The 13674-nt window shown below is 44.8% G+C and overlaps 1 protein-coding gene across 1 annotated transcript; it reads left to right on the forward strand.

Moving 5' to 3' along the window:
- The first annotated feature begins 670 nt into the window (after positions 1 to 670).
- polr3e (polymerase (RNA) III (DNA directed) polypeptide E) lies at positions 671 to 12315 on the forward strand. The gene is made up of 21 exons (XM_080020766.1): positions 671 to 823; positions 1764 to 1817; positions 2098 to 2148; positions 2316 to 2393; positions 2507 to 2622; positions 2978 to 3060; positions 3408 to 3515; positions 3613 to 3662; positions 4776 to 4895; positions 5124 to 5209; positions 5370 to 5414; positions 5576 to 5667; positions 5760 to 5880; positions 6080 to 6161; positions 6310 to 6369; positions 6936 to 7093; positions 7465 to 7526; positions 7633 to 8111; positions 10060 to 10137; positions 10253 to 10378; positions 10749 to 12315. Exons 2-21 carry the CDS (start codon positions 1779 to 1781, stop codon positions 10803 to 10805), a joined length of 2091 nt encoding a protein of 696 aa, XP_079876892.1. The 5' UTR covers positions 671 to 823; positions 1764 to 1778; the 3' UTR covers positions 10806 to 12315.
- The last annotated feature ends 1359 nt before the right edge of the window (positions 12316 to 13674 follow it).

Here is a 13674-nt window from a genome sequence, read left to right on the forward strand (position 1 = left end):
AGCCCAGCTCCACCCCCTCTACGTCGGCCTCCTGGCGCTGCGAACAACGCGAAGGTCCCTCCTTCGAGCCAGCGTTTGATTTGACCGTTCTGGTCTACCGTAGAAACATGGCGGCCTCCGGGGAAGCGGACCCGCTCCCCGAAGTAGATGAAAAACGCCGCTTTCTAAGGACCGGACATAGGAACGATTCCGACTCTGCTGGGATATATCCACTCATCAAAACATACTTATGAATGGTAGCTTCAAATTCCGCCAAGCGCCTTCCGGAAATCACTTTTAAGAAGATCTCGTTGGACAATTACTATATCGACTAATGTTGACGTTATGCATGCAAGGTAGCGTGGCCGAGCGGTCTAAGGCGCTGGATTAAGGCTCCAGTCTCTCCGGAGGCGTGGGTTCGAATCCCACCGCTGCCAGGAATGTTTTGTTTTTATTTTTATTTTTTTTTTCATTATTGTTTTGCTTATCGTCACATGAGCGTCTCCCGGGCGCCTCTGCTCGGGCGCGTTGTCATTATTTGGAGAAAACGCCACGAACTAAACTCGACTGCAGAACAAACGAGCCCACACGTTGCAGCGAATTGCAGCATGAAGTTATCCATCCGCTTTGCATTGTGGGTAGCGGCACCTCCCCACGTGTCCCCGCAGAGGAGGCAACATGGCTCCGACAGCGGCGGCGGCGGCGGCGGCAGCAGCAGCAGCAGCAGCGGAGTTCAGCGGCTAGCCTGGTCCGCATAGCAGGGCCGACCTGAACGGGCCGGAGCTCTGCCGCTGGGCCTCTCAACCCCCGGGTTGATGACCAGGAAAACGCACTCGAAATAGAGGTTTGTTCACGTGTTATTTATCGTCCACACGCAGCGAGCTAATTGCACTTCCACTCAGCGACCCGGCCGCTAGCTAGCGGCCACCCTCCAAATATGACGATGCGACTTGGTTTTTGTCCGAATTCCTTTGTTGGAGTTGTTCTGTGGACGCATTTGAACTCGGGGCGGCGTTTCTGCGCGGGCCCGTGGCAGTGAGTGTGTTCCTGTCTGCCCGCAACATGCCAGGGTATCGTTCCGAACCTGTCCACCGGACACCGAGCAGTGTGGACGTTTGGGCTGAATCGCACGGATCATTCAGGGCACAGGGGTCACTTTTGGCTGGGCAGGGCTGCGTCATCCATATCTTTCAACCTAGAGACATATATGTCCCTGGTGTTTGTTTTAAAGTCCGACTATTTTGTACACCCTTTTCTATATGTGGATTTAAAATCAGAACTATTTTATTAGGTCCAGAATATGTCCCTGTATGATGCATTTGACTTAGTGTGGGGTTGGTGCATTGTTGTATAATCAGACAATCTAGTGGGGCGATGGTGGCTTGTTTGTGGTTAAATTCCCAATGAATACATTCTATATGTCGTTTATTTTGTGGTTTCTGTTCTCAACACCAATGCAGTGCTATTAAATGGAAGTAAGTCTTCATTTAGGGTCATTTGAATCCGAATCAATAAAATGAACAGGGTAATCGGTGGATAAAGGGTGAAGTCTTCATTTATTCAGAAAAAAAACCTCCCAATATAGATTACTAATAAATTACTGCACGGATATGGAGCACACCTCTTTGATAGATGCTTTTTAGGGCGTAGGCGGCGTGCACACTGGCGTCAGCAGTGTGCTGTGAGCCTAAACGCCACATTCAACATTTCTTCAGATTTAGGTCGAGTCTCTTAAAAACTGCTGCTGTCTTCCTGTGACCCCTCCCCTCCATCTACCCACCCAGTCTCCCCTCTTCAATATGGCCAGTGGGGAGGATGACGACCCCGTCATGGAAGAGGTACGTCGGTAACCTTAAATTACACCCACTCTTCTTAACACTTTTATTTATATATATATCTAACCGATCAAATTCCAACACTGAGGTATAAACACTTAGATTGTGGCTTTGAACGCTGATTAAGTGGTTAAAGAAGCTGTAGTAGCAGGCCTCAGCTGTTACAGAAGTAATTGCTCTACGATTGGTGCATTGGCAGTCCGCTGTTGGATCAAATCAATCATTTTATATCTTTAAGTTTGAGTCCCCCTATGTGTAATTCTCCGACTTTCCGCTTCTCTAGATTGATGTCTATTTGGCCAAAAGCCTTGTGGAAAAGCTCTTTCTCTTTCAGGTAAAACTTCCCTATTTTCTGGTTGAATGCCTTTTTGTGATGATGCAGCAGGACACGCTCTGTTTGCAGTGTTTGTGTAAATGACACCGCTCATCTATCAAGCTTGCTTTCTTTGTGATTGTGGGTGAGGCCTGTCGGTCTCACATACTGACTTATTCCCCAAACAGTACCCTGTCCGACCGTCTTGTATGACCTATGACGATGTCAACCACTTATCTGCCAAGATTAAACCCAAGCAACAAAAGGTAAATAAATAAATGCGTTTCTCGCTTAAAACGTTCATCCTAACCTCTACTACTAGGTAGCCTCAAACAGGATTTATGTGTTCTAACTTTGTGATTTATTACTTATCATGCAGGTTGAGTTGGAAATGGCCATTAACACAATGAGCCCCAACTACTGCCGCAGCAAAGGAGAACAAATCGCACTTAATGTGGACGGCACTACGTACGACGAAACCAACACCTACTCAGCGTAGGTTTATATCCCCTTTCATTCAGATGGCTAGACCTGTAGGCTCGCTGTCTTCGAACTGATTTTAATGTTCCTAAATTGCATTTTGGATCACTAATGGTGGGGAACCGCAACACAAAGCAAACAGTTGCATTCCGATTAACATAGGAAGAAGGTAAAGTTGTAGGATTGGCGCCAAATGACAAAACAAGGTCACCATTAATTGTGAGAATATCATTTGATATGTTAATCAGTGACTTGAATCCTTCACCGTGGCCATTTTCTCCATCACTTATGAAACTTAGTGGAAGTATTCATTGACCGTTCAAGCTTTATTTTTTAAAGTTATTATCAGTCCATTCTATATGTTTTGCAGAAAAATTATGGACAAGCAGACGTTCTCCTCCATCCAGGCCACGACCAACACCTCCAGATATGCCGCTGCAGTGTTCCGCAAAGGTCTGGTTTCCCCCCTAAGCTGTTGCAGCACCAGGATCATGTGCTTTCTTCTGTTTATCTAATAGTGATAATAAAGCTATCGATAAAGAAACACTATTAAAGGAGTGTTGCCATGCCCCCTCTTCTCTTTGACTTTTTTTGGGGGAGGATGGGGTGGTGTATGCCGACGTAAATGTAATTCTATTTGGACATGGGGTTAAGTAACAACCTTAATATACTTTGATTGGAATCAAATCTCATTTCCCCTTCTCTTTTTGTGCAGCCCTGTAGATTTGTCATTACTTCATTGCTGCTGATGCTTCTTGTTTTCTTTTAATCTGTGACTGCGCTGTTGCCGACATCCACAGGGGAGCTCCACATTACACCGCTGCAGGGAATCCTTCAGATGAGGCCCAGCTTCATGTACCTCGACAAGGCTGACGGCAAACAAAGGGAGAGGGAGACGGCCAACGAAGGTGTGTTTTCATACATGCTTATTATCTTTATTGCATCAGTTATTAATGGACCTCACCTGCAAATTCCGGTTTGTTTGGGGTTTTTTTTTGTCTGCAGGTGGAGATTCGTCTCAGGATGAAGCTGAGGAAGAAGTCAAAGCGATCACAGTAAGCAGTAGATCACTATATATAAAATAATTTTATATGGGATTGTTTGTAAAATTATAACATTTCACATTTTGTTTGTCGCACGCTGTAAAAAGTGTGACAGTGGGATTTGCCTTCAATCCAATTAGTTGATTAGGGTGGTAATGGAATGTACTCTCAAACGTAAGAGAAACAAAATCCGGTTTGCGTTGTTCTTCCTCACCGTCCCTGAATCTCAATCAGCTGCTGAACCTGCCGCTGCAGTATTGTGTCTTGACGTAAACTCGAACGGCGTCGGCGCGGCATACGGGCGTGGCGCGCAAACGTGTTTTTTTTCCACCGGCTGCGTGGTGAAGCGTCCCAGACGTGTCGAGAGCGGGGGAATGTTGGAAACAGCAATTTCAACACGCTGTTTGATTACACTGTGACACTTAGTGGTGTCGACCAGACAAAGTGAAGGAGACGCAGGCGGAACTTCCACGGAGGCGGAGCCGCTTCTGTTGCCGGGAGGCTCACAGCTACCCCGGGGTTGAGGTGTCCAGTCAGGAAAATAGTAGCCTGGGATGGCCGTGTCCCTTTTTATTACAGATTTTGCTTCAGTCTCTCTCGCTTTCTCCCCTTCCACTTGCACCCAGCGCTCTCTCGCTTACTCCTCTCCTTGCACACTATCCTGGACACTTTCTCTCCAATCAGATGAGCCTTTGCACATTATAACAATGGGGGGGGGGGGACCTGTCACGCAAAAATGGAGAAATGCCACGTCACGGGGCTTACGTGGCCGGTGGAGCCGCAGCAGTGGATTGACATGGATTTAATAGGAAGCGTGCACTTAGGGCACCCCATGCCGCACCCATATGCTGCACCAACGCGTCTGGTCGACTTCTACCGTCACTCTGTACGACGCAGTGTAAATTTAAATGTATTGTTTTGAGTTAAAGTGCATTTTTTTTTTTCCACAATTTGGAAACGGCAGCATTTTTTCACACTTTCCATTTTCTCTAAACACTCAAATCCTCCTTGGCGGTTGACTGGAGTGATGCTGAACTGCAAAAAGGGCAAAGGTAAAACACTGATCTTTCCACCCGAAAGCGGTAAACCTGGACCCTTTCCGTTTCCCCGTGCATGAAACTCTAGGTGAGGTTTTCCCGTCCTGAGTCGGAGCAGGCCCGGCAGAGGAGGATCCATTCCTACGAGTTCCTGCAGAAGAAGCAGGCTGAGGAGCCCTGGATCCCCCTGCACTACCACGGCATAAAGGTGAGGAAGAGTGAACACATTTTAAGCAGTGCTCAAACCATTTTTACTGAACGCTCAGTCATTTCTTTTCAGCCTTTTTAACGTTAGATGCGTGTGAATGTAAGAAACAATATAAATCAGGCAACTTAGTATTAATTTTACCGGGAGCATGGCGTGGTCCCCTCCAACACCACTATATTGGATGTGATCATTTGAATGATTTTCACCACCTTTCTCTCATGCGTACAGGACGGGCGTTCGGAGCACGAGAGGCAGTACCTGTACTGCCAGGCGATGGGCGCCACGGAAAATTCAGAGCTCGTCAAGACACCAAAGTGAGACACGACACTACAACTTGTGGTCTCTCTTGAATTAACTGTATTCGTCTGCTTGTGCCTTTTTTAAATATAATTCAATATAATAAGTCTTACAGGAACTAGCGTTTTCCTGTGGATGTCTCTTATCAAGCTGAGTAATGTCTTGTATCTTCTACAGGGAATATCTAGCAATGCTCATGCCCCCTCAGGCAGAGGAAAAAGTGTAAGTACGCTGGACTTTTCTTACTCTTAGATCTAGAAATGTAAAATGTGGTGTGTTTGTGTGTTACTATTTATTAATTTATTTATATAATATATATATATATATATTTTTTTTTTTAACTGCTCCTTTCTTTCACAAATATGTCCCTCTGTCCATGTCAGTGTAAAGCCGGTTGGCCCAAGTAATGTGCTTTCCATGGCCCAGCTCCGCACCTTGCCTCTGGGGGAACAAGTCAAAACCTTGATGAAGAATGGTGAGTCATAAAGATCCATGATGGTTACTTTAATGAGAACAAGGGCAGCGGAAGGAAAAACGAAAGTAAAGAAGTAATCTCTCTTTCTGCAGTCAAGGTGATGCCGTTTGCCAACCTGATGGGTCTGCTTGCCTCCGGCACCGACTCCACTGCAGTAATGCGCTGTATCCAGCAGGTGGCGCTGTTGGTTCAGGGAAACTGGGTTGTCAAAAGGTGAGCCCTGGCTGCCCGTGCCCAGGAGTTTGTATTCCTATTTCACAATCCAATTGACTGTATGGAAAGCAGCTATATTGATGATATAACCATAAAACACTGAAGTGATGTCTTGCTAAATCCCACGGTTGTTTAAATTAGATTTAATTACTAAACAGACAGCTAGTGTTTTGTGAGTAATTTCTTTTCTCTTCTCCAGCGATGTGCTGTATCCCAAAAACAGCTTCAGTCCTCACAGCGGCGTCCCTGCTGAAGTGCTGTGTCGAGGCAGGGACTTTGTGGTGAGCTGCCGTTACCCGTTTTGTTGAATTATTTCCCTAACAGTTCATTTGCTTTTTGTTACTGGTCGACAAGGACCTTTTATCATCTTTTTTTTGTTTTGTTTTTTTTAACTTTAATTTTTATTTATCATTATTGTTTTTTAAATAGATGTGGAGATTCACTCTGGAACGCTCTGTGATGAGGAAGGAAATTGCCGCCATCGTCAAGGTGAAACTGCGGCTTTCTTTACATCTCACTGTTGTTTTATCCCAAGTCAGACTTTTTCCTCCGCAGGGTATAGGTTGCAAGGCAGACGAGGTCCGTCTACTGTCTCTGATTTCCCTAACTTCCGTAGATTTAGATCAGGGAGCCGCTGTTTTTGTCAGACTGAAGGGAATGAGGGACAGTCCAGTCTTTGTTAGAAAAAGAGAGGACTCGAGATACGTTTTTTCAAATTGCTTTAAACAATAAACTTGACTGTTTTACATGTCTTTCTTGTAATTGTTTTCGATGTTGGAGTATTTCAAGTGCACCAAACCTGTGAAAGAATGATTAACAATTATTGTTGAAAAAACAGGGATTCATTGCTTAAAAAACGTCCATGTCTGGGGAGCACTGTCTCAAAGGTCGTTCCTCAGGAGTATCGACCTCAAACACACATGAACTGTCTCCCCTGCCACAGCCTTATAATGGGTTAATTGCTTTATTCGAGCCAAATTTATTTTTAATACAAAGACTGGAATATCATTTGAGTTGAATGCAACGTGCAATGTCCTCCCTTTTGCCCGTCCCAGCTTCCTCCAGAGGACGTGAAGGACTTTCTAGAGCAGATGGCGGTGCCGCGTGTCAACCGGGGCTGGGAGTTCCTGCTGCCGTGCGACAGAGACTTCATGAAGAAACACCCGGACGTGGCCCACCGGCAGCACATGCTGTGGCTCGGCATCCAGAGCAAGTAGGTTACCAGAGCTCACCACCGATCGAAATAAAGCCTCTACTGTGTGTGTGTGGGGTCCTTTTTTCCCCTCAGTCGGACTCTGGGAAAGTCCTGCGTTTAGACGAGACTAATAAGACCTCGTCAGTTACAAAACTGAGCTTTTGGAATGTATGATAAACGTGTGTGTGTGTGTGTGTGTGTGTGTGTGTGTGTGTGTGTGTGTGTGTGTGTGTGTGTGTGTGTGTGTGTGTGTGTGTGTGTGTGTGTGTGTGTGTGTGTGTGTGTGTCCACAGACCATTTACTTATTTTTTGTCTAGCGTCCAAACATTCATACAGATGGACGGGATGTAATGTGTGTCAGTATTAAACATGTCTTGTGCCCATCGCAGGCTGGAAAAGGTCTTTAACTTCTCTAAAGAGGACTTCACTCCCAAGAATGCTCCACAGCCAGGTGTGTATTGAGACGTACTGATGCTGTACCAGCCTCTTAAGTGTTAGAACATAAACCAGAACTTCGACCTTGCTCGAGCTGAAGCCCATTTCCTAATATTCCACAGAACTGGTCCACATCAGTGGCGAGCAGCGGCTCAAGGCGGCTCAGGAGCGAGCGCAAGAAAAGCAGTCTTCTCTGCAGAAGGACCTGAAAGCTAAAAAACAGGGCGGCACAGAAGCAGCCGGCGTCCACGTCAAACAAGAGCCAGTCAGCGATGGAGAAGACGAACCAATGGACACCGCCTCGCCCTCCTCCTCGGCCCTCAACGGGTCGCTCAACGGTTTCCCCGGCGCCGTGTCCCCCTCCTCGGACCACACTAACGGGACCTGCGGGAGCCCCGCCGCCTCCTCTTCCCCCGAGCTGCGAGACTTTGTGTGCAAGACTTTCAGGAAGCACTTTGTGCTGACGCTCAGCGAGCTGAAGCGGCTTTTTAACCTGCACCTAGCCTCGCTGCCGTCTGGACACAGCCTCCTCCACCCAGTCTCCGACCGCCTGCTCCAGGACACCATCCTGCTCAGCCACTGCACACAGATCCTGGTGCCTGTGAGTACCCGCAGGGAGTGTGCCAACCTTAAAGCTGTTCCGCAATAATCACAAATGGTTCTGAAATGTGTTATGTTCATAAAAGCCAGTCCGTCAGAAAATACTTTTATTTATTTATTTATTTATTTATTTATTTGACTAATACTTAATTATCTGCAAAAAAATGAGAGAAGCCACAGAATTGCGGAAACGTTGAGTGGAGTTGCCCTCTGCTGTGCACCGCAGCGCCTGCCACAGAGGATCTCACCTGTGCGCTTTGAAAAGCTCTTTACAAGACCACAGAAGCAACAAGGGAGAGAAGAGTCCTGAATCTGACCGCAGGCATTCATAAGGTGTTATCTTAAAATCGAGCAGTTGCCGCTCCTTCAAACAAAATCAACCCTTTTCATCGTCACAGCTGTCTGCTTTTTATTTTCAAATGCGCTTCATTTTGCTAATCATATTGTTTTGTTTCTAACCCACTGTAGAAATGTATTTTTATTTTTTATTTATTTTATTTTTTCCCCCGAATTTAACATGATTTCTAAATGCTTGCAGAATATAGGCAAACTTAAGATAATTCCCTGTGGAACTTACTACTTTTACCACAGACGGGGGACAGGTTCAGGGGAGGCTAGTAAATTCCAGTTTGTCTGGATTTAAGGGCTGATCCTGGTTTTGTCCCAGACTCATTCAAACTACCTGTCTCTTCTGAATCTGCAAAGGATAATCTTTCCGGAGCAGACTGGCTTAAGCATGGCTATCGTCTTTCTCCAACAGAACGACTTTTAACGGTTATTCAGATTTTAGCCGTTCCGTCCTTTGAAATGTTCTTGGTACAAACAGAGGAGGAGTTTGTTCTCTAGTTCCGCTCTAAGAAACACGACACTACTACGTGACTACAGCGGCTCCCTCTAGCCCTGTGGTTTTTCTGTATTGCTGCTGTTGGTCGCGTCGTTCCATAATCTTGCTTTTTTAAGTTTGTTTCCTTTATAAAATTTTGATGTTTGTGTTGAGGGCTGGTCGCGGTGCGGTCAACGCCTCACCCTCTTGTTTTGCTAAGCTTTTTTTTTTTTTTTTTTTTCTCCATCCTGGTGGAGCGGCTGTCTGTCTGTCTGGTTATGCAACAGATTGTTGCTCTATAAGACAAAGCCCATTACTCCCCAAGAAGGGGTTAAGCTCCAGGTTGAAAGCATTGCCAGATCTGGGATCAGCTTCCTTGCCCTGAACTTATGTGTAAATGTAACTGTGTCTTGGTGCTTGACAGTCCAAAGATTAGCTTTGAGTCCCAGTGTTTATGTCTGGTCGGGGATAATGTTCCTTTGGAGGGTGCAGGGCTAGTACAGGGTTTCCCTCTTGGTGCGAAGACTCAAAGATGAAACGGGAACACAAAGGAGCTGTTCCTCTCTTATGTAATGGCCCTCGAGGTTGATGGAGAAGTCTTCTTGGGTTTTTTGACCAGGATCTTAAAGGATGGGTCCAACCCGAGCCTCATTAAATTTTCTTCCCGGAGACCATGTTTTCTCCGATTGCTTTTGAGAAGATAGAATTGTCAATTTTCAGAGACTTTAATGTGGAAAACAGCTGTTGAAATCTATAAATTGTTTATATATTTGACACATTTCAGCAAGCCACGTTGGAAAAATTGTCGTTTGGGTACACTGGCCAAATGCAGTTTGTCCTATTTGGCTTTCAGTAGTTACTGTAGTTCAAGCAAGACATTTAAGGCCCTTGGGTTAAAAACACTCATCTTTTAAATACACCTTAAGAATATCACCTGAACGAATCGTATTGAAAAGCTCTGCCTTCTATTTATGATTTGATTATTTCTACGGTATTGGGACTGTGCCATGTGGCTGAGCCACTGCAGGCATTAGTGGCTCGTGTAAACTGCCTCTGGGGTTTGAGCCGAAATCCCCAATTCTGACCTTCGGATCTATTTCCTACCTCGTGTCTCCTCTGCCTCTAGTTTCCTGCCCAGACCACGGCGGCCCACGACGAACAGAAAGTGTTCGGCCTGTGGGAGACGGGAGAGACGTTCGATAAGGTAACTCCTCGCCCAACGTGGTCTTCTTACAGTTTTGTACCGTGCGTTAATCTATCTCCACGTGGTCGCCGCTTTGTCATGGTCCGAAACACTTGGCTCTCTGCTCCCCCCGCAGCACCGGCAGCTCTTATACGAGGTGTTCACCAAGAACTACCGGGTCCGGAGGAATGCGGTGCAGGTCAGACTCACCCAGGAGCTCGGAGACGCTGTCACCAAGGCGGACATCGACCGTCTGCTCAAGGTGAGAGGAGCCACAAGGCTGTTTTTACGTTGAATCGGGTAAAATTTTCAAATTAATCCAAAGAGATACGTTTTTTTTTTTTTTTGTTCCCCCCCCCCAGTCATAAAACTTCCCCTTATGAGGTTTCAGGCAGGAGTTTCCATAGTTGAAATAACTCAGCGGAGACGGAAATGAAGTGATTTAAGTGCTTAATTTTTAGAGACTCTTATTTGTGAGGCTAACAAAAAAAAAAACATTTCCTGTTTCGTCTCTTAAGAGCGTCAGTCTTAGACATCCCTGAAATCAAGTCGCAGCCCTCTGGCCTCTGGTGACTTCCTCCTGCTTTACGCTTTGCTGCTCTAAACTCGACCTCGGTTTTTGCTTCTTCCAGGAATGCTGCGCGTGCCATGCGGGGATGTGGTACCTCAAAGGAACCATACAGTCCTGACACTGAACCAACTCGCCCCCTCGCGGTCGTCGTCATCTTCACCATCAACATCACCCTCCTCCTCCTCCTCCCCCCCAGAGCCAGAAAGGAAGTGCTCTGCGGAGAAAGACAAAAAGCGGTCTGCGACGAGAGCAAAACCACAGCTCCCCTCGGCTCTCAGGGCGACGGGAAAAAACTCACCGTTCTTCAGATGGGGAGCGTTGTGGATAGTGATGCCTGTTCCCATGAGGGAGAGGGAATAACCCAAGAAGAAAAGATAGATGTTTGGGGTTTTTTTTTTTTTTTGTTTGTTTTTTTTTGAGAGAGAGACTTTTACCTGGTTGAAAACCATTGGAAAATTAGTTGTTTGAAGACATCAAATTTTTCTCTTTATTTCGGAGACTATTGACGAAGAAAATAGAAACACATCACTTGTTTTACTGTAGCCTGTTATTAAAAAAACAAACAAAAAACAAAAAACATTACGGTTGTTAAGTTTAGCATATTTAAGATAAATATATATATATTTTTTGTGATTTTATGATCACACCTCTCGACACACTCTGGAAAGAGTAGAATTACATTTATAGCAATGAGAATAATGTTGCGATGAGGCCATAATTCAAACAAATTGCCTATAAGTGTGCCAAGCCTGTGTTGGATCCGTGGAAATAATGTGAGGAATTATGGGTTTAAAGTAGGTAAGGCGAGTTTTCCTTAAAGTCTTTATAATAATGATCGCCCAGACGCAGATGAACAAGCAGCATGCCGTTTTTACTGCTTAAAAGCGAGAGTCATGGACCTAAAATGCTCGATCATGTACAGAAACTGACTCGACTCATGTTGGTCACCAGGTAACGCTGTAAACCCGCAGCTCACTCTGTAAAAATCAACATTCATCAGATTCACTGCGAAAACACCGCCCAGGTGAGAGTCCGCGCTCTACATCCAACGCGTCGCTCGGGGATGGGCTTGTTCTCGAACATCGACGTGCTTTCGAGTGGGTCTCGGCTCAGAGCGAGTGTTCGTGTCGGGCTGGTCAACAAAGATTCCGTTTTTCCTTTCAGCAATTTGAGTGTTTCAGTGACATAAGTCAAAGAGAAAGCTGCTTTAAGACGTCGCGTCGTCGTATTTCCGTTGAGCCCACGGGCTCCAGGTCCCGCACTTGATTCCTGAGGGAACGTGCTGGATTCTCCATGTGCTGCTGCCATCGCTCCTTGTTCAAGTGCCTCTGCTTTTACTCATTTCAGAAATACCTGTTCATAGGATTTCAGCAAGTACCCTTCTAACGTGTGGGATTTTTATTTTATTTTATTTTTTCTCTTCTCACCACCACACTACTTGCTTGAAAATCTGATGTGGTGTTTCAAGATAACGAGTTGAACGATTCGTGAAACATTCCACCGTCAGGCTTCAGTTTCGTGTTTTGTCTTCTCTGCAGATCTCGACTCCAGAACACAATCACAATTATTATTATTATTTTTTTTTTTTCTTTCTTCACCGGTTTGTTGCATATTACAGAATAAAGATCCTGAGACTGAACTTGTTCAACAGCTCTTTTCCTAGACAGGACTGTTATCAACTGTGAGCACGTATGGTTCAATGATGTGCCTGAAAATACAGTTTAATCAGTTTGACCTGATCATTACTATTAAGCTCATTCTGTTTGCAGCTTAAATAGTGCAGGAGTCATTGGCAGGGAAAAGCTTAAAGATGTAGTCTTAGTGAAATATTTAATTGTGGCGTTCAGGGTTGCCATCTTGTCCATAATTTGATTTACACACCCTGCATATGAAATACCAAACAATTAAGTATGTTAGATTTGTCAGTACAGTACAGTGTCAACTGCAACAATACATGTCCGTATGGTTGAAATTCCATCCTGCCAGCACCAGTTCTGTATTTTTATTTTGTCGATAATCTTAGTATTTACACGGTGGTGCATTAAAATGTAGTCAACAGGACAGGTGCATTTTTTTGTCAAGCGCGACCAAATATTCCTTGGCAAAACAGCGTTTTAAAAGCTTGACTTGTTTGGAAATGAAACTTGTCTATACAACGACTAGCTGATAAGGTGTTTTAAAATGTGCAGGTTTTTATCAATGCATTGATGAAAATCCTCCACGCAGTTTATTGGTCTCAAAGAATGACCCGATAAAGAATCCATGTAGATATTGATACGATCATAAATCATGACGTGAACAGAGCTGCACTGTCATCTCGCTCTCAGACGTGCTTTATTTGTCAGAACAGCGGCAGCAAAGAACATGAACATAGTTTGGGAAAACAAATGCATTGTTTTTTTCAAAGAGTTTTCCACATACATAGATACCAAAGATTAGACAGGTCCCAGGGTATGATTGCACCAACTTACGTATATACACGATAACAGTATAAAGTGTCAAAAGAGCGTTTGTCATCCCAGTGCAATTCTAAAGTGCATCTCACGGTGAGTTGGAGTAAGATCTAGAAGCATAAGAAGCATAAATAGGCAGCAACAGCCACAAAATGAGTTAATTTCTGAGAAGATCCAGTTTGACTTGACAGTTAAGCCACCGGCTACACATGTCAGGTTACTTAACTTCAGGTACTCAGTAAAATGTCTATTTTACCGAGTTCCACAAGCTACAACATTCAATCTATACAGTTTATATACACACAAAGTTAACGCTTATTACTGGAGCACCATAAATCACCCTGATTTTATGATCATTCAATCGATTCGACAGTATGAACGGCGATAGTCTCTGTGGATCCACTACCAGTTGGTCTATGAGGCGACGTTATCGCCCAAACCTCTTTTCCTCTTCAAGTGTTTAGGTTCACATTAAGTCAGAGGAAGCACAGAAGTAATAAATATACAAAAGAAATCATCGACGCTGCTCACAAT

This window comes from Zeus faber (assembly GCF_960531495.2).
Source record: "Zeus faber genome assembly, chromosome: 20".
NCBI classification, from domain to species: domain Eukaryota; kingdom Metazoa; phylum Chordata; class Actinopteri; order Zeiformes; family Zeidae; genus Zeus; species Zeus faber.

Bases quoted from the DNA above. Each gene is read 5' to 3' on its own strand.
- polr3e (XM_080020766.1), top strand. From the start codon at position 1,779: ATGGCCAGTGGGGAGGATGACGACCCCGTCATGGAAGAG. The intron at 3,061-3,407 runs GTCTGGTTTCCC...CGACATCCACAG, and splicing joins CGCTGCAGTGTTCCGCAAAG to GGGAGCTCCACATTACACCG. The intron at 7,094-7,464 runs GTAGGTTACCAG...TGCCCATCGCAG, and splicing joins TGGCTCGGCATCCAGAGCAA to GCTGGAAAAGGTCTTTAACT.